Genomic DNA, 25,901 nt, shown 5'->3' on the forward strand with positions numbered 1-25,901 from the left:
CATTAATTATTATTATTTTTAATTAAATTATTGTTTTATTTGATTAAAAAAAGAATTGCAATTAGACCAATCTGAAAAATTACTTAATTAAGTATTAAAATACTACTCTCATTCCTAGTTATTTAGGAGAAATCTTTGGAATAGATTTCCCATCAAAGTTTGAAATTCTCGTGAAAACAGATTCGATTTTTCAAACTAAACGTAAAAACAAGTGAAAACAAACAATTGACTGAGTTAATTGTTGAAATACCATGCATAGTCAGTGTTGATTTCTTTATCACATTACACATACAAACATGTGACACATACATAACTGATAATCAAGTATAGTACATATTATAAAATTTACGCCTAATTAGCGCCCTAACGGGTAAACAGTGATGTATACGAAAAAATGTTTCAAACAAAAGTTGTTTAATTTTTGATAAGGAACATTTTTTACATTTATACTTTTGTTCTATCTCTAACGGTTTACAAGATGGGTCCTACGGACCCAAGACCCAATTGACCTATGATGCTCATTTACGAGCTTGACCTCACTCGATATCTTTTTTCGTTTTTGAGTTATCGTATCCACAGACGGACGGACGGACGGACAACCGGAAATGGACTAATTAGGTGATTTTATGAACAGCTATGACAAAATTTTTTTCCTAGCATCATTATTTTTAAGCGTTACAAACTCGGGACTAAACTTAATATACTATGTATATTTCATATATACATGGTATAATAAAACTTTAATTTATAAAATTAATTTTATTTAGCCCTCGGTGGCGAAAACCATTTTTCTGAGATTGATTTTCAAAAAAATAATGAATTACAAATGCCGTTAGTAACTTGATCATTTTAAGCCTGTTAAGATTGAAGTTTTAAGCGTAGAGCAAAATTAAATAAACCTAACATAAAATTTCAAATCCATTCATGAATTTCAAATATAATTTTATCAAAAAGACAGTCTTAAAAATGTATTGAAATGTCAAAAATTCATCAAAAAATATTTCCAATCAAAGTTTACTCAAATTAAAACATTTTAAAAATCAAACATTCCTTCCAAAATTTTGAAAACAAATGAAAACTATATTGAAAAAAATTGCTTTAGAAAAAAATGTCCTCTTACCTAAACAATAAATAAAAATGCTGGTTATCTTTACATTATTTAAAGCGATGATGGCTTCTAAATAACTGAAGTAAACCTTTGAAAAGAATTTATTAAACATTGAATTGAATTTCTAATAACAAATAATTCACTTTTTAATTTAAAAATATTATTATTATTAAAAATAAATAATAATAAAATAATAAAATGACATAATATCGTTACAGGTTATCACAGCAGGTAAACCGTTTCAAGGAAATCAATTGGCACCACATATGTTAACGACTGCGCAAGGGAAGCAAGTTCTTCAAGCTAGTCAAGGAGGTAAATTTAAAATAATTTACTTTATATGATTATTATTTAATATGAATTATTTAAATTATTTTTATGATAATCAAGTAATTAAAATACTTAATTATTGCAAAAAAATAAAGGGTTTTGGGTTAGTTTATCTTTAAAGTAATAAAATTGGAATATTTATGGATAAATTGATTTATTTTAGCCTTTTTAAAAAAATCAGCTCTGAAGAAATATTATTAATGGTTTTCAAAATTATTAAAATTTAATAATATATCAAAAGATAGATTCCCTATTTCGTACAAATTCCAAATTATCGGTTGTAGTTTTGTTTCACTCTTTGAAAATTTTAGTTCTTCTTGTGGAAAATGATTGGGGAACAATTTTCTCTTTTAAAAATGGCTCTTTTTCTTGAGAAAAATGGCGCCAAAAGCAAAAAGTGCTTTTCAAAGGAGCACTCCCTTATTGAAGCCTATTTTTTGCAAAAATTAATGATCAATCTAATATCAAAAGTTTCATGAGGACATTAAATGTACATTATTGTCTCTACCCAACTTTGATGATAAACTTTTTCGTTCAAAATTTGAAAATATCCCCCTAATCCAAGATGTATGGCTGCTCATGTACTCATACCTCCGAGTTTGCCCATTTGCGAAATTTTTAACTAAAAATCTCCCTTGGCTGAGATAAAAAATTTACTTTTGTATTTGAGTAATTTGAAAGTTACTAATAATTGCCTATTTCGTTTCAGCTACGTTTCCCGGCTACACGACAATTCCAACAATTCCCACAACACAGAATCAACAAACGTTAGTATTTAGTCAATTAGGAGTCATTAGTTCGCAACCTAATATCCTACCTGCAAATTCTTCTGGCAATACATTACAACAGCAAAAATCACAAGAAATGCATAAAGTAATGGGCGGACAAAAAATGGTACAGAAAGTGACAGGAGGTACGCAGGTCACAACTCAACAACAGCAGGGGCAATGTGTACAAGTATCACAAGCAATGCTTAACACGCAACCAACGGCACAAATTATTAGTCCATTACAGGTAAGCGTTAACTTTGGGGTAATTATGAAAAAACGATGATGCGCCTGTTAATTGGGGAAAAATTCGAAATACACGGAAGAGAAATCCTAGGAAAACGGGAAATAAGATTTGCTCTAACAAAATATAAGAACTTTTAATAAATAACTAATTTTTTTGTATTTTCGTAAGATTCCTTACCAATGCCACATGAGTGGTTGAACAATTCGAAGTAATTGGGGAAGAAGTACTGCCTGGAATCAAATTCAGGATAACATTGATGACATTTGGATTGTTCAGAAGTAAATCGAACTTTATAGTTACAAGAAAACGTTTCTTAAATTCAGTCGTAAATTTTAAAATGGGGCTTAGATTTAAGATGTTCTTCTCTAATCCAAAATTTTGGAAAAAAAGAAATTTTTCCATAAATCATAAAAATCAACTTCGAATTATGGATATTATGTTCTTGAATTCAAAATTTCGGATCTAAAAAGTAGTAAAAATGTAAAAGTTTGTTAGTAAATTATTATTTTAGTTTTAAGTTCATAATTTTTGTATTAATTTGGTGTAAGTAACATAAAATCTGTTTTTATTTTAGGCTGGTGGACAACCAATGCAATTTGCACCATGGCAATTTGGTAGTGCATTACCACAAGTATGGACCACAGGTGGTTTACAATCCCAAGCGCTTTTAGCACCAAATCCAATATTTATACGTGGTACACAACCTGATGGAACTTCTGGAATGTTCATTCAACATAGTCCACAAGCAACCACCACAATACAAACACAACATAATGCAGCGCTTGCTGCTCAGGGTAATATGCAACAAATGGGTAAACCAAGAGCTGGTATGGAAAATATTCAACCGAAACAATCACGTCCATTATCAAATATTTTACCATCGAATGCGAATATACGTCCTGCAAGTTCAGTATCGACACAAACTGGTGGACAGATACAAGGACAAGTAAGTAATCATTTTTATAGATAGCCTTGTTCTAAATTCGAATAGTTAACCATGTTGGGACAACATTTACTGTAGCAAAAAGTGCTTTTAGTCTACAAAAAACGAGTGTGGATGAATATACACGCCACGCATTCACACAAGAAGCTAGCTGATCTTTTAATCAAAAACTTCTCCTAACCATTTACTGAATTTCCTCGGGAGTTATTTACTGAATTTGGTCTTTCTAAAATATTACTCTATTTTAGGTTAATATGAAACAAACCGGTGGTAAAGTACGAACAAAAGGACCAGCAGGTGTTCGAACATCACCCGCTCCAAATAATGCACAAAAAGCTGATGCCGCAAATCAAACAAAAGCCACTCAGCAACAACAGCAACAGCAACAACAACAGCAAACAATGACACAACATCAAATTGGTGGTAATAAGTAAGTATACTTAGTACGATTACAGAACTTGTTTAAAAAATCTATTGTTGTGATGAGCTAAAAATATTCTCATTTTAAATATTCCAATCAATTGTTATAGGATGTTAATCATGAATACCCCAACGGGGATGACAATGACCCCCGGCTCACCAATGTCTGCTGAAAAGGCTCAACAAATTGTTGCACAAAATAATAAAGCGATACAACAGCAACAGCAGCAATTACAGCAACAACAACAGCAGCAACAAGCAATGCAACAGCAAATACAGCAACAGCAACAGCAAATTGCTATGCAAATACATCAACAGCAACAGCAGCAGGCACAACAACAGCAACAGCAACAACAACAGCAGCAGCAACAGCAGCAACAACAGCAACAACAACAAGCACAGGCGCAGGCGCAAGCACAACAGCTACATTTTCAACAACAGCAACAACAACAGAGTCAACAACCGCAACATATACAGCCGAAACCTATGATGAGTAAGTTTCTCCTAAAGAAAATTATCTTTTATTTTGCTTTATATTCTATGATGCGTACCCAAGTTTTCTACAATTTTCTTCTCTTTCTATAAGTTTATGATTCCTTCGCACGGGCTTGCGTAGAACGCGAGAAAATTGGTGTAAATAAAAAGAAACGAATGTTAAACTGACTTTCAATCTCGCCTTTTCATATTTACGAATTGATACATTGCGACTGAACGAATAAAAAATCTTCGATGTATACTTTCTGCTTTCGATGATACTTTAGAGGTAGAAAAATCATAGACAATTCTGATCATTTATTGCTCAATTTTCGCCTTTAATATTCAGTTATTTCTTAAAACTCTCTAAACTTAGATTCTAAGATTCTGAAGAAATCATAGTTAAACATTTTTTTTAAATTTATTATGTTTCATCCAAAAAGGTATGGCAATTTCTGGAATGCAACAACAGCAACTTCAAGTATCTGGTGATAGACCCATTATGCCAGTTGTGTCAATGCCCCAAGCCATTCCACAACAGCTACAAGCAACATCGATACAGCAAACAATGCAACAAATTCCATTACAACCAAATTTGGCCGTATCTCAACAGACAATGTCAATGCCAATGCAACAAATTCATCCGGTAAGTTTCTAAACACTAGGGTTTTGAAATTTTTTTTTTTTTAATTTGAATTATGATTAGGAAATATTTAATAAAATTTAATTTTCATCATTTATTTATAGCAATTAACGTCAATGGCAGCGCCTGATGCAATACAAATTGGTCAAATTCAACCTACCCAACAACTACAAACACAGCCAACTCAAAATACCGTACCGCCAGTTGCTCAAAGTCCTACACAAATGCCAACAGCTCAACAACAAGTCAATCATGCTTTAACTGCTCCACAACAAATTGCAACACCAAATTCCGTATCACTTATAGCACCAACGAATTCAACCCCGTTAACAACACCAACTCAAACAACACTAACACAAGCAGCGCCAGTTGTATTAGCAACGTCACAACAAATTACCCAACCACAAAATGTGGTTACACCACAAGTACAAACTCCTGCCACACAATTACCCGTACAACAAGCGACTGCAACTCAAGTAGCACCTGCTGTGGCTATGACACAACCAATGCCTGCTATTGAAGTAAAACCAGAATCAGCGATTACAGAAAGTAAGTTATCTAACAATTGTTTTAATCTTTAAAAGTTTTTTTAATACCTAAATTGCGATTTGAGCTTGAACTTGAGTCGAACGTTAAACGGGATCCTGCAAAAATTTTTCTAAAGAAAATTACTCATGCTCAATTTCGAATTTTGCTGGGTCTAAGTGGGAAAGAGTTGCTAGATTTAAGAAGTAACTGTAGTGAGTGGGTATATCATATGGTTAGAAACAAAGCATTGATAACATGATTTTTGCCAAGTAGTAAATAAATGAATTAATCTTCTTTCCTAAGAAGTTGATTAAGTAATTATTTTTAACGAAGCAGCGAATTTTTTTACCTCGTCTTATCTCATGGAACTCATTTAAATAATAGTTTATACGTTATAAAAATGAATCAACTGACTAACAGTGACTCACACATAAATTTCAAATATGTTATCAATAAAAAATAAAATAATATACATTGCACAAAACTTATTTTTTTTTTACAATTAATTTTATTTTCAACTTATGGATGTAATTTAATATTGTTTGATACCATTATTGCAAGTACACGTGCTTTTTCATTTTTAATTATTTAAATTTATTGAAAAAAAATAAGTTTTAATTAGAATTTTATTTCAATTGTTTCTTGAGTGACGATTAATTGAAAAGTGTTTTGTAACGTTTGTGGTGGACACGAGGTTTTACACGGATATTTGATTGTGTAATCTTATATATTTAAACGAGCAATTCTTGTATTGCTCATTTTCATGAAATTGAGTATACAGGGGTTTTTAGGGGCGAAAAGTCAATCTAGCTAATTTTCATTTTAAAAAAATGTCATTTTATCCGTATTTTCAAGAAAAACTAACACACTGCGAAATATGACTCTTCCTGACATCTATTGGTGTTTATCGTAGTTGAGGTAATAAAGTACATTACCGGGAGATTCATATTGGTATTTGTGTGGAGATATTTTAAACGATTTTTATAATCGTGATAAAATTTATATCTTTTTAACTTAAACATTACCGAAAAAAAGCTCGGTCATCCAGATACTATCAGTTAAAACCGCATTAAATCTTTAGTGCGATATTCAAAATTTTTCTTCCCCATAACCACACAAGAGAAGTAGCGAATACAATCTAATATTAAATACACTAATGTGGGCCATTCACTGGCGAGCCCGTTCGGCGAATCTGGACTTCTCAACTAATATGTATAAAAAATTGTACATATCAGTCTCGGTCTCTGCTGCGATCACTAGTTCTTTAAGCACTGTGTTTACACGGGCAAAACGCAGCCAATATGCCCCAGAGTATGCGAAATTTATCTTAGGTTTAATAGTGGACCCATTTTGCTGTAGATCCTAAACTAGTGAGAATCAATTAAAACCATCTCAACTCCGGTTAGAGGTACCTAATAATTTGTAAAATGTATATTATTTTTATACGAAACGTTACAAGATTTCTCATAATTTTAAAATCTTAAAAAAAAATTGAGTTTTTGTTTTTATTCCTTGAAGCATTAAAAATTTTATGCTTGACCAATTTTTTCTTGTTTTATGATGTTTAGAAGGAAAATTTTTAACAACCTAGTTATAAAATGTAGAAGAGTAGAAAATATTTTCAATAGTTTCACTTTGACTAATGAAAAAAATAAATAATTTATTGGGAAAATTGATTATTCAATAAGATTTTTCCATGAACCATAGTTTTGTAGAAAACATATAAAAACCATAAACAATTATAATTTTTATGTGTTAATATAAAATTTAAATGCTAATTGAACTCAACCGTCGAAGGTTCGGTATCATACATAAAAACTATTTCCGGTACCAGAGTTGAGGGTATATGTCCATTGAAGCGAAAATAACTTTTGATGACTGTTAGTTTAGCCATTGATAGCAAAGTGATTCGTAATAGACCATACAAAAGTCGTTTAAGGAGCGATGCTCCATTCGTTCATACAGCATTCTACCTTCATGAAACGCCTCCTTAAACGAAGGTGTACTACGAATCACTTTGTTATCAATTTGCAATTTTTAGCTTCCTTTAGCAACGTAGACCTATATTTGGGCTCCATTAAAATTTGTTTTGGTACGGAACCATAGTAAAGGAAGAAAAACAAAAATGTATATCAATAAAAAAAAGTTAAATAGTTTATTTGTTTAATTTTATTAGGTATTGTGTGTACAAAAATATAAATACAAAAAATTAATTAGTACACCTACGATTAGGTAATTACATAATAATAATAAGGTAAACAAATTTAATGGAAAATTTAATTTTTTTATGGGTTGAAACATGTAATGCAATCGGTTTTTGATAACACCTTACAAGGTGTTATATTGTTAATCACAGAGTAATAAATGACCTTGAAAAGCTGAGCTGTTGAAAAATTTTAGGATTATTTACAAATGCAAATAATTAGAGAATTGTAGTTTTTTCGATGTAGTGACTCGATTCTACTTCCTTTTTCTCTTATTTAGTAAATTTGGATTAACATGGACTAATAAGAATGCAAAGACTGCACCTTGGTGGCTCTCGGATAAAGAAAAAAAACTATCCTACCGGGTTACCCACAGACAACCTGCCCTTTTACGTTCAGGAGCATTTTTTAAATCCATGCCAAAATTATTCATTCTCAATGACGGATTTTGTGGGGTCTAAATTGTTTTGACGAGTTTGTAGTTTCCAAACTATTCTGCAAAATAAAATCACTTGTTAATGTTATGTTTGTTTTGTGTTTTTTGGACTCAGTGTAACAAGTTGTACGTATATACGGGAATTTCTTGTGAATCTGAGTACACCGGCGACCAGCATGGCATCACATCGGTACAAACATATTACGTATGACTCATTAAAGAATCACTGTTTGTGAAGTCACATAATAACATAACATTGAACAATAATCTTTTTTTTATATTTTTTAATTCAAGTTTACATCTCAATGAATGATGTATGTTTCAATTTGTTTATATTATTAATTACTAATAAAATTTATGTTTTAATTAAACGAAAATAATTGTCATTATTTTATTAAAATAGAACGAATATTATTTTTAAAAAAATTTAAAACGTAGAACTTTTAAAAATTTAAATGGAAAAATTGTAGTTATTGTTCTAAAAGTGGAAAAAGTCAGTGATTCTTTGATGATACAGTGAGTGAACGATTTTTTGATGTCGCAATATATTGAAATCGCTTTATGCAGAACAGAGGTAGCGCTAGAGGTAGCACATTTACGAACTAATAACTATTAAAAATATCATTATTTTTCAAATCATGTATATGCAATACGTAATACATGAATGATATAACTTTTAGGTAGGAATGAAGTAGTCATCTGAGACCGGTTGCGTTTACTACAATTTTTAATAAATTTGCTTTGGAAGACTTGATATTTTAAAACTCGGAACCCAATTTCGGTTTTTTTGTTTCAGTCATATCTCAAATGATGAATTCCTTGTAATTCGAGGTATGATTGTTTTTAATTTGAGTTTTTATTTAATTTCAGCATTGTCATCGTCAACAACCGGTGTTGATACAAAAGAAGATATCAAACCAGTACTAAATACCACAATTGAATCAACGACGCCAATACTGCCCGTCCAATTACCTCAACAACAATCAGCGACCGTTGCGCCACTACCTGCAGCCGGCCAAACTCTTCCTGCTCCAATAACAAACGGTACACTAACTACAACACCTCTTGTGGGTGATACTGCAATAACAAATGGTGGAACTAGTATTGCAATAGCAGCACCCACTGTTCAACCAACGACACAACCTCCACAAACAACCTTACCCACGATAGAGGATGCAAAAGAAAAAGCACCACCGCCAAAAGCAATGGTTAAACCACAGGTATTAACACATGTGATAGAAGATTTTGTTATACAAGAGTCGTCAGAACCATTCCCTGTATCACGACCGGGTGTTACAAATGATTTGAAAACAAGTCATGCAAATGATAAAGATTTATCAGACGAACCTCCACGTAAAAAGCATGCTGGCAATAATAACTTGTATCCAAAAGGTGATATGGCTAAATGTGAATTATGTGGAACAATTGATTTACGAGCGAAGTTCAAGAAGAATAAACGATTTTGTTCGATGGCTTGTGCGAAAGGGTGAGTAATTATTATTATTCAATTTTTAGAAGAATTTGCAGAAGTTAGTTAGGTTAGATGGCTGTCCTGGCGTAGGACACACTTAGATCATAGGCTCCGTTGTAATACCGAAAAAAGGGTTGGCTCACCCCTGGCTATTACTCCATGGACCATTTAGAGCTGTTTAAGAACAGCGGGAATGCTTTGACGTTAACGGATTGCAGGACGGAGAGGTCATCAAAGAAAGATTGGTTCAAGAAACTCCCGAATACCTATTGATGTTAAAATTTGTGTCCGACAGCTTTTTGTCATTTCTAGCAAGATTGCCGGCCTCACAATTTTAAAATTGGATTAAAATTGTTCATGTTAAAATTGGGAAATTTATTTAGTTGTTTTCATGGGGAAAACTTAAAATATTAATCAATAAAATTCGTGACCTGTTTATTTGTATTTTCCCATAAGTTAAAGTTCGTTTTTAATTATTATTTATTTATTTTTTTAGACAAAAATCGAATAAAAATGACAAGAACAAAGATGGAAAACTGTGGAATAATTCTGGTAAAGATGAGAATATGGATGTAGATGATTCAACGGCATCTGGTGCTGAAAGTAGTTTATCACCGTCTGAAGCTCCTGATGCGCCACAAGATACTGAAGATAGTACGGGAAGCGATCTTACGCCAAGAGTTAATCCACTTGAATGGACGGTAAGTTTCTATTTCATATTGAGGAAACCTTTTTGGAGTACTCATTAGGGAATCATTTTAAAGGGAATCATTTAATTTGATGAACAGAGACGACTATAGTTAGAATATTGGTGATTGAAGAGCGATATCTATATTATCAAATTTATAAGCAGCACTTGTACACAATATATTATATATTTTTGTAGTTGCGTGGTATTGTAAAGCTAAAGACCACAAAGCATGTATTTGGTTTATATGTGTGTACCGTGAAATAAACCAAAAATTTTTTACAATACTGTAGGTTTACTATCACCTTAAATAAACAATTGAGAGAATCTACCAAACAATCCGAAGCAATCTTTAACAAATTACTACAATATTCCACCAAATCCTGGGGGAAATTTTTACAAGCATTAACAAACAAATCGTTGAATTAATATATTTTATATTTGTTCCAGGTAACGGATGTATGTAATTTCATAAAAAATTTACCAGGATGTTCCGATTATGTGGATGATTTCCATTTACAAGAAATCGATGGTCAAGCGTTAATGTTATTGAAAGAAGACCATTTAATGAATGCAATGGGTATGAAATTAGGACCCGCATTAAAAATCGTAGCGAAAATCGATGATATGCGTATTGATAAGGAACAACCAAAACAATAGTGTTAAAATTTTTTTTAAGATAATTTATTTGTTTTTAATTTTAAATTATGTAAATTTTGTACACTAAATTTTTTTATATTTTAATTAACAAACACTGTAAATAATTAATTAAGAGAATTATAAATATAATTTTTTTTTTGTATTTAAATTAAATTTTAAATATTTTATAAAATTAAAGACGACTACACGGAAAATTTTTGTTTATCCGCATGGTACTCAATAAATTGTTTGGTGAATCAACGGACTTTAATTATTTTGATTAAAATATTTTTTTTAACGAAATTCGTCCTGTTTTTGGGAACAGCATGTTTTTTTCCGGATATTATTACTTTCAATTATCCTCGGCTCATTATAACAAGGAGGAAATCCTATTAAGTTTGAATAAGGTTTTCACGGCTTTGTTGTTCAAACAAAAATATAAGTACTTCTAAATATTTAAACGATATTGCCACAGAAACGTGTTGAATCGACAATTTGAAGAGAAGTTGACGGTATTTATGAATATACTAAAGCTGTTTTTGAGCATTTACTTTCTCCTTAAATTAAAAGGATACAAAAAATCACTTCGTTCAATACAAGCTGTGAAAAATGATTAGAAAGACAACTAGAAATAAAAGAGAGCCGAGTGGTTTTACTTGAGAGCCGTGCCATCTAAACCTTAAAATTTCTATAATAAAGGATAATAAATGGAAAAATAAAATAATTAGTTGATTTCTAAATTGGTGTCAAAAGTTATAAATAAAAGAGCAAAAATACAAAAACACCAAGATACTGTGCTCGACATAATTCGATTCCTGCTCAGTTTACGTGTTTATTTTTTCATATCCGGTCTTGATGCTTAGTTGTTTACAGTTTAATGGCTTTAGCAATTATTTAAGTTCGAAAAGCTCTTCTTCGATTTTGTTAAATTAAATTATGGACATTTCTAATTTATTTTACATGGCATAGATGGCACTTATTACAACTAAATCGACATAATAACGAAATACTTGTCGTTAAAAAGTTATGAAGTATTTTATGTTCCCGGCTCTACTTTGTTTAAACTGTTAGGTACCTAATGATTTGGAAAATATTTTTAAAGCTTTGTTAATTGAAAAAAAAAAGTACAAATTAAATATTTTTAAGGAAAAAAGAGCTGCATTTTTGAACATATTTGTTTATTATTTCGGCTGTAACAACTTACAGAAAAATCGACTACTCAAAGTGGGGGGGGGGGGGTATGGAGGAAATTGTAGCATATTTCCAAGATGCAACTCTTTTTTTTCCTTATTACCATGATTTTTTAAATAATTTTATTGTACTAATATAATAAACAAAAAGAAAATAAGAAATCTTTGCAAATATTAGTCTTCCAAAAAATAAAACATTCGAGGTATTATCAAAATTTCTGGTATTATACTTTTTTGGAAAAGTTTCGAATATTCTAATTTATTTTGATCATGAAAAAATATTTTAATTGCTGCCTTAAAATAAAATAATTATCTCCATCGATTCCGTCATTATTTTTTTTTTAAATAAATTTTCTTTCTATGCTAGTTAATTTAAAAAAAATCGAATTTAATTTCTCAAATATAAATATAAATTTTATACGATTTTTAAGTGCAATTTTCTTTCTTTATTTTCGAAATTAATCGTTTAATTTTAATTTTTTTTTGAAATTGTAAATATTTATATTTGTAGCATATCATACACATAGAACGTTGTAAATAATAAATAATTATATTTATAAGTTTCGTCTAAATAAATATATATATTATTAATTCTATTTATACAAATAAAAGTAATTAATCACAATGTGTGTTCTTATAAATTAATTAATTAATTTAAATTAATTAAATATTGTAATCAATCTATAAATATTATATTATGTGAAAAGTTTTTTCATATTTCAACAACAACAAAAAAATCAATTTTTTTATAAATTTTCATACGTTTTAAAATAATAATTGAAAAAAAAAATGTATTTAGTTTGTTTTATTTAAAATTTGAAACCTTTTAGACCTGAAACCTGAAGAGTATCTTACAAGAAGGTAAGTCTCATATGAACAGATCTTTTAAACGAAATTGATAGAGCTACAAAGTGTAGTTTTAGTGAGACATAGGTGTTAGCCAGCACCACGTTCTCAATCGTAAGCCTATTCTGCGATCTTAATGTCGGTGGCTTCGGTCCCAATAGCGTTCCAAGCATATAGTGTTTGTCTCAAGTTTAAACTGATTCCAGAAAGGGTAGAACTACTACTAGAACTACTGTTTTGAGTGAAAACACGTCGATTTAGATATCGAGGAGGAAGTTCATAACAGTTACCTAGAGAATTGTAGGTTTCACCCCTCCGTCCCTAGGACATAAAATTCTCTATTCAACCATAATAAAAAAAAACGAAATCGGTTAATTACTCTTGACCTGACGTGATTATTGCTTTGAGTGAAAACACGTCGATTTAGATATCGACGGGGAAGTTCAAAATTAGTTCCTAGAAAATTCTAGGTTTAATCCCTTTACCCCACCAACTCCGCATCCCCTACCTTGTGATACCTTCATTTGAAAGAGCACACAATTGTCTCTCCAGCCATGATAAAAATGTATTCGATCGATTAGTCCTTCAGATAGACTGCCCAGAAAATGGAATTCATGCCTTCTATCTTCTGTTTAGTGAGATCATAAGAACCAATCGATCGATTTCATTTGTTTTACCATGGCCGAAGAGAGAATTTTATGTCCTTTCAAATGAGGTATCACAAGGAAGTAGGTGACATTTGAAATTTCAAAATCGGAGTGGGCTATGGTGAAGGTTTTTGAGATAATGGATTAAAATAAAGAAAATTCGTCTAGCCGAAGCTTTTATACAAAAATAATAGATTAACAATGAAAAACACAGGTGTTACGATAGATATCCATTCTCGAAAATTTGAGCTATAATAATTAGAATTTCTTAATAAAGCCAGATTTTTTTCTAACTTTCTTCAATTTCAAATCCCCAAACATCATGCATCATATTTTCTTGACAAAAGAATTTAATAAAAGATGATTTCAAATCTGAATGAAGTAGCAAATATCCAAGTAAATAATTGGTGTGGTTTTTGTGGTTTATCCAACTTTAAAATAGTCATTCATATATTAATGCAGCCAGCTGTAGTATATTTGAACTTTAAAACAAACAAATATGAATTTTTTATGATGCTTTGGAAATATTTGAGAATAACTTTTGATATAATTTTAGTGGTCAGTGGTAAGTATAAATATTAATTCTGTAAATACTTTATGAGTCTCTAGAGAATCGTTTTATTATAGAAAGAATTAAAATTATTCCAACACTTGCATCTTCTTCTTCTTGTATTGGTGTTTCTTTAAAAAACAAGTTACAAGAGTTTCTGAGATATCGAAATATTTGGGTGGATTTTGGTCCATATCTCAAAAACTATTCGACCAGTCATCAAATGCACGATTTTTGTACTTTTTGGGTCAAAATTACCTTATATACTGAGTTTTATCGAAATAGGAGATTAAAAAAATTTTTCGATTTTTTGAAATTTTTTTAACCCTTTGAAAAAATCGAGAAAATCGGAAAAAAATTTTTATTTTGGAATTTGATGAAACTCGGTAGATGGGGTAATTTTGACCCAAACAGTATAAAAATCCGGTTAATTTAATGATTGGATGCAGAGTTTCTGAGATATCGCAATATTTGGGTCGATTTTAGCCCATATCTCAAAAACTATTCGACCAGTCATCAAAGACACCCGATTTTTGTACTTTTTGGGTCAAAATTACCTTATATACTGACTTTTATCGAAATTGGAGATAAAAAAAATTTTTCGATTTTTTGCAATTTTTTTAAGGGGTACCCCTTTGAAAAAATCGAGAAAAACGGAAAAAAATGTTTGTTTTGGAATTTGATGAAACTCGGTAGATGGGGTAATTTTGGTCCAAAAAGTATAAAAATTCGGTTAATTTAACGATTGGATGCAGAGTTTCTGAGATATCGCAATATTTGGGTCGATTTTAGCCCGTATCTCAAAAACTATTCGACCAGTCATCAAATGCACCTGATTTTTGTACTTTTTGGGTCAAAATTACCTTATAAACTGAGTTTTATCAAAATTGGAGATAAATAAATTTTTTCGATTTTTTGGAATTTTTTTAAGGGGTACCCCTTTGTAAAAATCGAGAAAATCGTAAAAAAAATTTTGTTTTGGAATTTGATGAAACTCGGTGGAGGGGGTATTTTTGACCCAAAAAGTATAAAAATCCGGTTAATTTAACGATTGGATGCAGAGTTTCTGAGATATCGCAATATTTGGGTCGATTTAAGTCCATATCTCAAAAACTATTCGACCAGTCATCAAATAAACCCAATTTTTGTACTTTTTGGGTCAAAATTACCTTATTTACTGAGTCTTATCGAAATTGGAGATTGGAAATAAATTCCCTACAATCCGCAATCGCCTGAGTCCGGAATATAGATCGAGTTAAACAGTTATTCTAATTTAGGACATTTTTTGTTTATCAATAGATATTTTACGAGCAGAATACCTTGAATACGTAGACCTAAGATTGTCGTAGGAAATTGGGATGAGATAAACTTGCGGGTGCCGTTCTTGAATATACATAAAAGTGATTTAACACAAATCGTAAATTCGATAGATAAAACTTTGATGTCAAGGCTTTCTTCTTCTTCTTTTTGGTGGTAAGTATATGATAATCTTGAGCTTAACTATGTTAACACAAGTAAAACAACTAAAAATAAATCGAAAGACACATTAGATACTTGTGTTATGTCAATAAGCAAGTAAAATATACCAAACTATTATTACGTTATAGCTTGAAGCTTTTACAGGTAAATGTACTTTTTTGATACAATACAAAAGTATTATGTTTCAATCGTTACATAGTATAAGTATTGTTAGTGTAGCAGTTGAAATCAAAATGTATAAACCTTTATACTTTATACCTGTTCATTTATACAGGTAATAGAAAAGAAAATCTTTAATAAGGAAACAAATTTATGGAAATTATAAAGGCAAAAGCAGTTTGTCAAAGTGTATGTCGCAAAGCATCCACAAAAAAGGAATTTTTTCTGAAACCCACTAATTTTGGGTCATTCTTTTCAGCTGTGATGTCAGGTTTTCGCTATGTATCACTTATGTGCTTAATTCCGGGACCAGGATTCTACATTCTGGAAACCTATTAGAACTAGGTTAATTTTGATTACAAATTTGGAAAGTATGACCCAAATTTAGTAGGATTGCATACTTGGTTTATCAAAATTGGATAAAATTTGGATGTGATATAGTAAAATTAAATTTTTTGGATTCTGATGACGTCACAAAGTATAAAAATTTGATTTTTTAGAATTCACGGGCAAATTTAATCCGATCATATTGAAATTTTTTTTGAAACCCACTAATTTTGGGTCATTCTTTTCAGCTGTGATGTCAATTTTTCGCTAGCTACCACTTATGTGCTTAATCCGGGACCATGATTCCACATTCTGGAAACTTATTAGAACTAGGTTAATTTTGATCACAAATTTAAAAAGTATGACCTATAATTAGTAGGATTACATACTTGCTTTATCAAAATTGGATAAAATTTGGATGTGATAGAGCAAAATTAAATTTTTTGCATTTTGATAACGTCATAAAATTAAAAAATTCGATTTTTTTGACAACACAGACAAATTTGTACCAAACCTATTGGACGTATACCTCACAGATGAAAGCATCGTGGAACATCTACCTTGGTTTTCGGTGAAAGCCACATCCAGAGTGTGTCCACTGTGAAGGAAACTCTTCGCGACAAATTTGAGAATCAGAATTGTCTGGGAAACATAAGGTCTGTGTCACTAATCTGCTTGATACATATTTATTGATTGATGTTATTATTGGTTATTTGCAATAGTATGCATATTGTATAAGGAAGTGATTTGTCGTCGGTTGAGTAAGTATCTTAGATTTTGAAACTCTTTGGGTAGTATTAACAGTACTTTAGGTTTCGCTTCCAAAATAGTTGTTTTACTATTCGCACCGTGCGTGAGTTTTATTCGAGGCGTTTCCATGGTAACGATACACGACTTTAATTATAGAATTGTATAGATGCATATATAATTAATTGTATGGATTGCATTTATGACTTACATTGAACATTTAATATTATTGTCTCACAAATTTAAATAAATAATTATGATAATTTACATTTGAAAAATAATATTTGTGCAATTTGATTTCTTATTTTCACAATTTTTAATGCATTAAATTTAATTAATTAGTGTTTTTCAATAATTTTAATTTGATATTTTCTATAACATTAACATGTAAAGAACTGCAAATTAGTTTTAACAGCGTCCTTTATCATCAAAATTTTTCACTGGAAGCGCTAGCATCGTTTTTATTGTCCCTACCATAACTACGCACACAACGAATACCATTCATTGGTTATAACAATCTGACGATTTAAATCTAACCATATCTAAGAGATTTCTAACAAATTCACTCGGTATAGTATTTTACAAGATATGTAATCGATCATTTTATGGTGTATATGGTACATTTGAAATGGGTATAGTATAGTAGATACCTACACACTTCTACAGTAATATAGTTTTTCATTTGTTATCAATCTTTTGTGGTACCTATGTATGTTGTATCTACTATATTTTACTATATAGTTAGATACTATATTCAACAATATATATAATATTATAGTAAAGAGAATATATATTTAACAATACAAAATAATGTCGTCTGTTTAAATATAACATAGGTATAATAGTACTCACAATTCTACTCAAAATATAGAGATGATAAACTCTCTAAACACGAGACGAATGACAACTATTATATTATATATCTCTGGTGTTAGAAACTTTTATAAAGAAAAATAGGCAAATTATTATTTGCTCTATTACATCCACATTTTATCCAATTTTGATAAACCAAGTATGTAATCCTACTAAATTTGGGTCATACTTTTCAAATTTGTGATCAAAATTAACTTACCGCTAATAGGTTTCAAGAATGTGGAGTCCTGGTACCGGAATTAAGCACATAAGTGATAGCTAGCGAAAAACTGGTATCATAGCTGAAAAGAATGGCCTAAAATTAGTGGGTTTCAAAAAAAATTCCAATAAGATCGGACCAAATTTGCTTGTGTTATGAAAAAAATCGAATTTTTTAACTTTATAACGTCATCAAAATCCAAAAAATTTTATTTTACTCTATCACATCCAAATTTTGTCCAATTTTGATAAACCAAGTATGTAATCCAACTAAATTTGGGTCATACTTTTCAAATTTGTGATCAAAATTAACCTAGCTCTAATAGGTTTAAAGAATGTGGAGTCCTGGTACCGGAATTAAGCATATAAGAGATAAATAGTGAAAAACTGGCGTCACAGCTGAAAAGAATGACCCAAAATTAGTGGGTTTCAAAAAAAATTCGAATAAGATCGGACCAAATTTGCCTGTTTTATGAAAAAAATCGAATTTTTTAACTTTATTACGTCATCAGAATCCAAAAAATTTAATTTTACTCTATCATATCCAAATTTTGTCCAATTTTGATAAACCAAGTATGTAATCCAACTAAATTTAGGTCATAATTTTTAAATTTGTAATCAAAATTAACCTAGCTCTAATAGATATAAGGAATGTGGAGTCCTGGTACCGGAATTAAGCATATAAGAGATAGCTAGCAAAAAACTGGCGTCACAGCTGAAAAGAATGACCCAAAATTAGTGGGTTTCAAAAAAAATTCGAATAAGATCGGATCAAATTTGCCTGTTTTAACATAAAAGTCAAATTTTTTAACTTTATGACGTCATCAGAATCCAAAAAATTTAATTTTGCTCTATCATATCCAAATTTTGTCCAATTTAGATAAACCAAGTATGTAATCCTACTAAATTTGGGTCATACTTTTCAAATTTGTGATCAAAATTAACCTAGCTCTAATAGGTTTAAAGAATGTGGAATCCTGATCCGAGAATTGAGCACATAAGTGATTTCATCTATGTATTAGGTAATACATACATGAAGTACATGAAGTACATACACGTGAGGGCATTACGAACTCGGACCCCTAAGTCTAAGTATCATCGGTCAATAATTATTTTGCTTAGTACAATAACTATTTTCCTAAATTTTCGTTCATTCCCACAACAGATATATTACTTTGATTTGAATGTTTATAAAGTAACATTATTGATTTGAACAGAGACATCGTTATATAATATTATATGTTTATGTATATATTTATTTGTTATCCTAACAAAAAATTTCAATATATTGTCTCTTTTTTGATATGGGTAGCTTTTGATATAGGTAAAAAAAGCTCAATGAGGACATACATGTATGAAGTTAAACTAATGCAGTAACATAGTACCTACGAATAAATCTAAGCATATAATTTGATATTACCTTGAACTACATATTTGATATCAAAAGCTCTTTAAATATGAAACAGTTTGTAAAGAAAAAATCTTTCCAAAAAAAGCAAAATTCAAAGTGAAACCTTTCCACACAGAATATTGAAAAATCAAGAATGAAATAGGTATGTCTTCCTGCAGGCTGTGCAGATTGAAATTTGCAAAATTTGCAAAATTTGAAAATTGCAGATGAATTTTGGTTAGTATTCGAGGTTTTTTTTCAATTCTTTCATCTCTCTTGATTTTTATTAGAAGGCATTCTATTATATTTGAAAAAAGTACTTCAAAATGTTGATTCTCCTAATAGAAAGCCACCTAAACCTTTCTTACTATCGCAAAAACGCTGTCAACCATTTTGGTGACGTAATATTGGTAAAAACAACAGTCGTGCATGCATAAATAAAGTTTATGGTAACATAGCTTAAAATTACTATCAAAGCCATCAACAAATTAGTAATTAATGCATATTATTTTTGCCTATATGATGTCACATCATGGCGGCTCGGAAATAAATTTTTTATTAATTAATTCTCTATACATATCTTGCAGACATTAACTCATAAATGCAATGGAATCCTGGGAAATTAGTTTTGTTGTTGCTGGTGACAAATTTTCTTCAATACATACGATTACAAAATGTATGGCGTCGAATTTTCTTGACAATATAATCAGAGAAGTATTAATCAAATATTCAATCTACATAAACAAACAACATTTATTTTTTCTTAAATTCGATAAAATCACATTTATGCCTACGTGCAAAGCAGCTGCGTGACGTGACATATATTTTTGTCAAATCGAAAGACTTTTTTTTCTGGATTTTAATGTACCAATAAAAACCAATAACTACCTACAATAAAATCACTCTTTGAGAAGATACACGTTGAAAATTAAACCGATTATTCGTAGTTTTTTATTCTTTTTTATAACAGATGAGCTTAGAAGATCATTCTCACGTTATGTTTGTAATGGTTTTGCTATCCTCGAAATTTTTTCTGTTTTTCTCAGCTACGAGGCTTAGAACATTATCATAAATCAAATATTTGATTTGAAACAGAAATTTATAGATCAACTATTTGCTAAGAAGATAAAGGACAAAATCAGATGTGGTTTAAATATGGAGAGCGCTCTAGGCAAGCATCTCATCGTCGCCTCTTTAGCGGCTATATCTCTTGCCGTTTAGAATAGAATCTAAAATGGCTATTTAAGAAACCAGGTTCAATCTAAAAAGATGATGTGTAACGACTACTTCCATGAACAGAGGATACTCAAGAACATTACATAGGTACGTAATAATATAATACAAATCTTTAGACAAACTATATACAGAATGTGTGATTTACATATAGGCATATAAATCTTACGAGTATGACAGAGTACATGCTTTAAGCAATGCATCTAAGTGAGAGGTATTATATATATGTGTTGAAGCTTCGATATGCGTTGAGATAGTTTTAAGACGCTTGGAGATTGGGAGTTTCTCAGTTGAATAGATGAACTACAACAGATAAGCCACGATACAAGTCCCTTTTGTAATTTCATATAGCACCTATAATACTTCTTACTTAGATGCATTGCTTAATGCATGTACTCTATGTGATATTTATATGCCTCGATGTAAATCGAACATTCTGTATATTACACATACACACAAAATTAAATATTGATTGTGATCATCGGTAATAATCACTGCTGCATAATATACAAACATGTCAACAACCAAAAAAGGAATATCTTGTATTATATACTTTCTGGCACGCGATGTCTGATCATGATCAAATACGAATTGTCATTTTTTTGTTATTCAATATTACTATATTTATATACAGAGTGAATCGAAAATCATTTAAGCGTTGTAGTTTTTTGGATTGTAGTTTAAATTTACGATTGAATTTTTTCACCTACGACAAAAAAAGAATGATAAAAATGATCGGTTCATCAAGGTGGATCCTAGTTTAAAGATTTGTGACTTTGAATCGCGTGGTCTTTTATGAAGCGAAATTTCCACGAATTTATTTATCTCCGTTTTTGAGAAATGATAAAGGTAAGTTTATTAAAGAAATAAATAAAAAGAAATATTTACCTAGGGTACATATTTAAATATTTATAGAAAATTGCCCGAATTTTAAAATTTATTAAAACAAGGTTTATATAAATCGTAGAAGAAAAAAAATGAGACCATCGAAAGTGCAAATAATTGCTATTAAAAAAAATGTATTACAGAAAAGAATGATTACATTAAAGAAAAAATACAGTAATTATAAGGTAAAAAAAATTATGAATAGGTATAAAAAAAAAATTTATAAGTACCTATTGAGAAAGTAGTTTTGAAATTAAGAAGTAGGCTATAGACGTTTTTATGGTTCAGTATGTACAAAAATAAATACTTAGTACACTTTAAAAATGTTTCTAATAAGCATTTTGGAAATTTGTGAATTTCATTATCAACATTAGGGAATATGAATGATCCATAAACTTATCTGGTGTACAGTGCCATAATTACAACTGCTGTGGTTTGTAGCCGAATTTTTTTTGGTGGAGATCCACTTCAACAGGGAGCCGACTGGGCCCCTTGGGTCCTTTGCCCTTTGACAAAAAATTTGTTAAATGTTCCCTTTTTTTTGCTGTCCTCGTAAATCTACCGAGAGACGGACACGAAAACCCTTCTCTGAAAGTTTTTCAAAATTCGTACTGCTGATGTAGTAAAAACAGTGCTGTAGGCATATAAAGTTAAAATTCCGTGAACGTTTTAAAGGCTAATACCATTTGTATTCTCTACAGAACCCTTGCTTATATATAGAGTGACACACGCTTGTCTTTTCTAAATATTAATACATTTTTCATGTACCTACATAATTTTTCTTTTAATTACTTCTTAAGATGAGCTTTTAAATTCGCTTTTTAGATTGATTAAATGCGCATGAAATATGGTTTTAGTGAGTTTTATCAAAAAATAAAAACAGGAATTATAATTATTCAATTCTGCATCAAGAGTCGAAACATTTTACATTTTTTATATGAAAAAATAGTTATTTTTATCAGAAAATAAGCAACATAGCTTCTTAAAAAATAATAATACTTACCTATTAGTCCACATTGCATTTTTTTAATTACTGGTTTATTTAACAGTGAATTTCATTTGAATTTTCCAATCAAAAGAGACTAAAATAATGTTTCCAATTAAGAGAATTCAGGAATCACATCCAAATTTTATCCAATTTTGATAAACCAAGTATGTAATTCTACTAAATTTGGGTCCTACTTTTCAAATTTGTGATCAAAATTAACCTAGCTCTACTAGGTTTCAAGAATGTGGAGTCCTGGCCCCGGAATTCAGAACATTAGTGATAGCTAGTGAAAAATTGACATCACAGCTGCAAAGGATGATCCAAAATTAGTGGGTTTCAAAAAAAATTCTAATAAGATCGGATCAAACCTGTGTTATCAAAAAAATCGAATCTTTTAACTTAATGACGTCATCAGAATCCAAAAAATTTAATTATGCTCTATCACATCCAAGTTTTATCCAATTTTGATAAACCAAGTATGTAATCCTTCTAAATTTGTTTACAGAATCTTAGCAAGTTATATGAGTAGCATTCAAATCCGAGAGGCAATCAACTTTCTGGCCTAGATACCGGTCTATATTGTAAAAACTATGCGTTATTAAGATATAGTAGCTATGGTTATATAAAAATTTAGTAAATTATTGTAAAACAAGATGCAGTTCGTCTAAAAACTCATTATCTGTCATAAATATTATGAAATTATTTTTATTTACGTATTTAATTTTATTAATTTATATAAAATATACCAAAACAGACAATAATTCTTCAACATTAAATGTAACATCAATTAGTGATATTACTTCAATTTCCACAAGAAATACAGAGAAAATATATCCTCCAAGACCGCGTTTAAAATGTTATCAATGTTCTGGAGATGATACATCCTATTGTGATCCAAATTTATGGTCGAATACAAAAAAACATGATAGTATGGAAATTCTATGTCCACAATCGCTCTCAGCTTTTTGTTTGAAAATTTATGAAGAACATGGCGACAGAAAACGTACTCAACGTGGATGTTCAAATGCATATGATAATTATAATAGATCAATACAAAATGGATGTTTAATTAAATATAATGGTGGGTTTTTTGATCATACAATTATATGTGCATGTAATACATCCTTATGTAATTCATGTAATCGGATTCAGGGAAGTTATAGGCTTATTTTATTATTGGCATCTGTTATTTTTGTAAGGCATTTTTTCTTAAATATATTTTTTATTGAATACGACAATGTGAATTTTTTTTGAAAATTGTGTTTTTTAATCGACTTCAAACAACAAAAGAGGAGGTTATCAATTCGACTGTATTTTTTTTATGTTTGTTACCTCAGAACTTTCGACTGGGTTAACCGATTTTCATGATTCTTTATCTATTTGAAAACTGGTGCTTCCCGTGTGGTCCCATTTCATTTTGCTTCAGTTCTGAGAAGCAAAATCATAAAAGTCTTACATTTGCATTAAGTATGCACGACCTAGAGGACGAATTACTCAATATCACGCCAACCGATTTCGATTTTTTTTTTTTAGTGACAAATTAGTGTACTTCACGTTGCTGGATACTGACTCTGCATAAGTTTTCGAAGCGAATTACGTAAATGCGGTACAGAAATAAATCACGTAGGGTATTGGAAATTGACGAGAAAAAAAGCTTATTTTTAACTTCCGGTACCAAAGTTATCGGATTTATTTCTGTGCGACATTTATGTAATTTGCTTCAAATACCTATGCAGAGTTAGTATCCCGCGACGCCAAACATATTTGCTGTTGTAGGGATGAGACATCAAGGGATGTGACATCCTGTACCGCGCAAAACAGACGCCATTGTGCTTAGACTATTTATTTCATCTATACCATTTACATGTAAACAATTGAAAATTAGTCATATTTCAAGAAACGCATGACGTATAACGCAGATCCAGGGATAGAGTGCAATCAACTTATTAGGTTTTGTAAAGGTGATTCATCTGGGCCAAGTTATTGATGTTGGTAGTCTAGTATGATAGTCTAAGATTCACATAAGATCAAACGTTTAATGCCATTCACAATTTATTCTTTTTAATCCATTTCCCACAGGATATTTACATCCCCAATTCGTACAACCACTTAATAATCATTCTAGAACTTTTTTTAAAAATATTAAACAGTCATAACTAGTTGATTATATTCCTTTATTGTTTAAAAATAAGGGATGTAATGCATGCGATCTAATCATATATTGCCATATCCTTATAACTTATAATGAAGAAGGGAAGATTTCGTGACTGGCTGTCAAACGACGAACAATATTAACTAACGTTGCTCCCACGGTTGAAGGTGGTGCAGGTGCCCACATGTCACGGTTGACGGAGTTCCTCCACAACTTATATACATTACGATACATTTATATCTACTACAGATATACTTCAGACTACAGAGAACTTTTTTCTGTATTAAATTACAGGGATTATTTTTTTATTTAAATAAGTTCAGTATCACGTACTGAATGTAAATGCACAAAATCCTTACAAAAATAGACGAAGGAAGTGCCCTCATTTTAAGGAAAACCGTTTTAGACAATATCTCCATAAATGTGCACTTTAGACCAAAAATGGTAATAAGCTTTATTGTAGAAAATTAAATTACCTACATTTTTTGTAAACTATTTTTTTTTGTATCAGACTTATACGACTATGACGATTTACTTAATGACTATTTGACCGATATGTCTTCTAATATTTGTTTAAACAAGAAAATGATAATAACTTAACTTTTAAATCTACAAATTTCCTAAAACATTTACTTTAAACTTTTGAATATTGCATTACAGCTTCAGATAATTGAGAATTTTTTTGCACTTATTTACAGGAGTTATTTTTTTTCTAAAAATAGATACTGAATAAATCATTACAAATTTGGAGGGAGGATTTTTGGTCTGAAGTGTACGGTTATGGAGATATAGCTTATGACGGTTTTCCTTAAAATAGAGGCACTTCCCCCGCCTATTTTTGTAAGGATTTTGTGCATTTACATTTAGTACGTGATACTGAACCTATTTAAATTAAAATAACTCCTGTAATTTTAATGCAGAAAAAAATTCTCTGTAGTCTGTATTATATCTACTACATATTCATAAAATTCTAAACAATTTTTGTTATATATATAAAATTATCTTCAATTTAAAAAACAAAACAAAAATAAAACAATATTCCCGCGTTCAGTTTATTTCCCATTGTCTTTATAATAACAGCGAGCGTTATTATTTTTAATGTAATTCTTGTAGATATCCTCTACATCAATTTTTTTTTTCTTAATAGTCTTTTATATTGTTGTGTGAGGTATTTCTTATTACCACGCTGCTGTGGAATGGTAGTGCTGTGGAAAAGTTTGTGCTTTTTTTTTGTGGAGAAAAATTTGTTAAAAAAAAAAGTGTATACTTGAAAATTTTTCTGTAAGACTTATAACTTAAACCAAAGCATTCGTAGATACCAAAGGTTCATATAATTTGT

General features: G+C 30.3%; 1 protein-coding gene across 1 annotated transcript in view; it reads left to right on the top strand.

The window, feature by feature from the left end:
* The window catches only part of LOC123293881 (polyhomeotic-proximal chromatin protein-like), a 79,687-nt gene extending 68,768 nt beyond the window's left edge, over positions 1-10,919 (top strand). Inside the window, exons 6-15 of the mRNA XM_044874856.1 lie at positions 1,327-1,423; positions 2,148-2,452; positions 3,027-3,398; positions 3,644-3,825; positions 3,920-4,308; positions 4,733-4,935; positions 5,037-5,481; positions 8,971-9,586; positions 10,068-10,272; positions 10,710-10,919. Coding sequence (XP_044730791.1) covers positions 1,327-1,423; positions 2,148-2,452; positions 3,027-3,398; positions 3,644-3,825; positions 3,920-4,308; positions 4,733-4,935; positions 5,037-5,481; positions 8,971-9,586; positions 10,068-10,272; positions 10,710-10,919 — 3,024 coding nt within the window. The remainder of the gene's footprint in view (positions 1-1,326; positions 1,424-2,147; positions 2,453-3,026; positions 3,399-3,643; positions 3,826-3,919; positions 4,309-4,732; positions 4,936-5,036; positions 5,482-8,970; positions 9,587-10,067; positions 10,273-10,709) is intronic.
* The last annotated feature ends 14,982 nt before the right edge of the window (positions 10,920-25,901 follow it).

The sequence above is a fragment of the Chrysoperla carnea genome, chromosome 2, assembly GCF_905475395.1.
Source record: "Chrysoperla carnea chromosome 2, inChrCarn1.1, whole genome shotgun sequence".
NCBI classification, from domain to species: Eukaryota; Metazoa; Arthropoda; class Insecta; order Neuroptera; family Chrysopidae; genus Chrysoperla; species Chrysoperla carnea.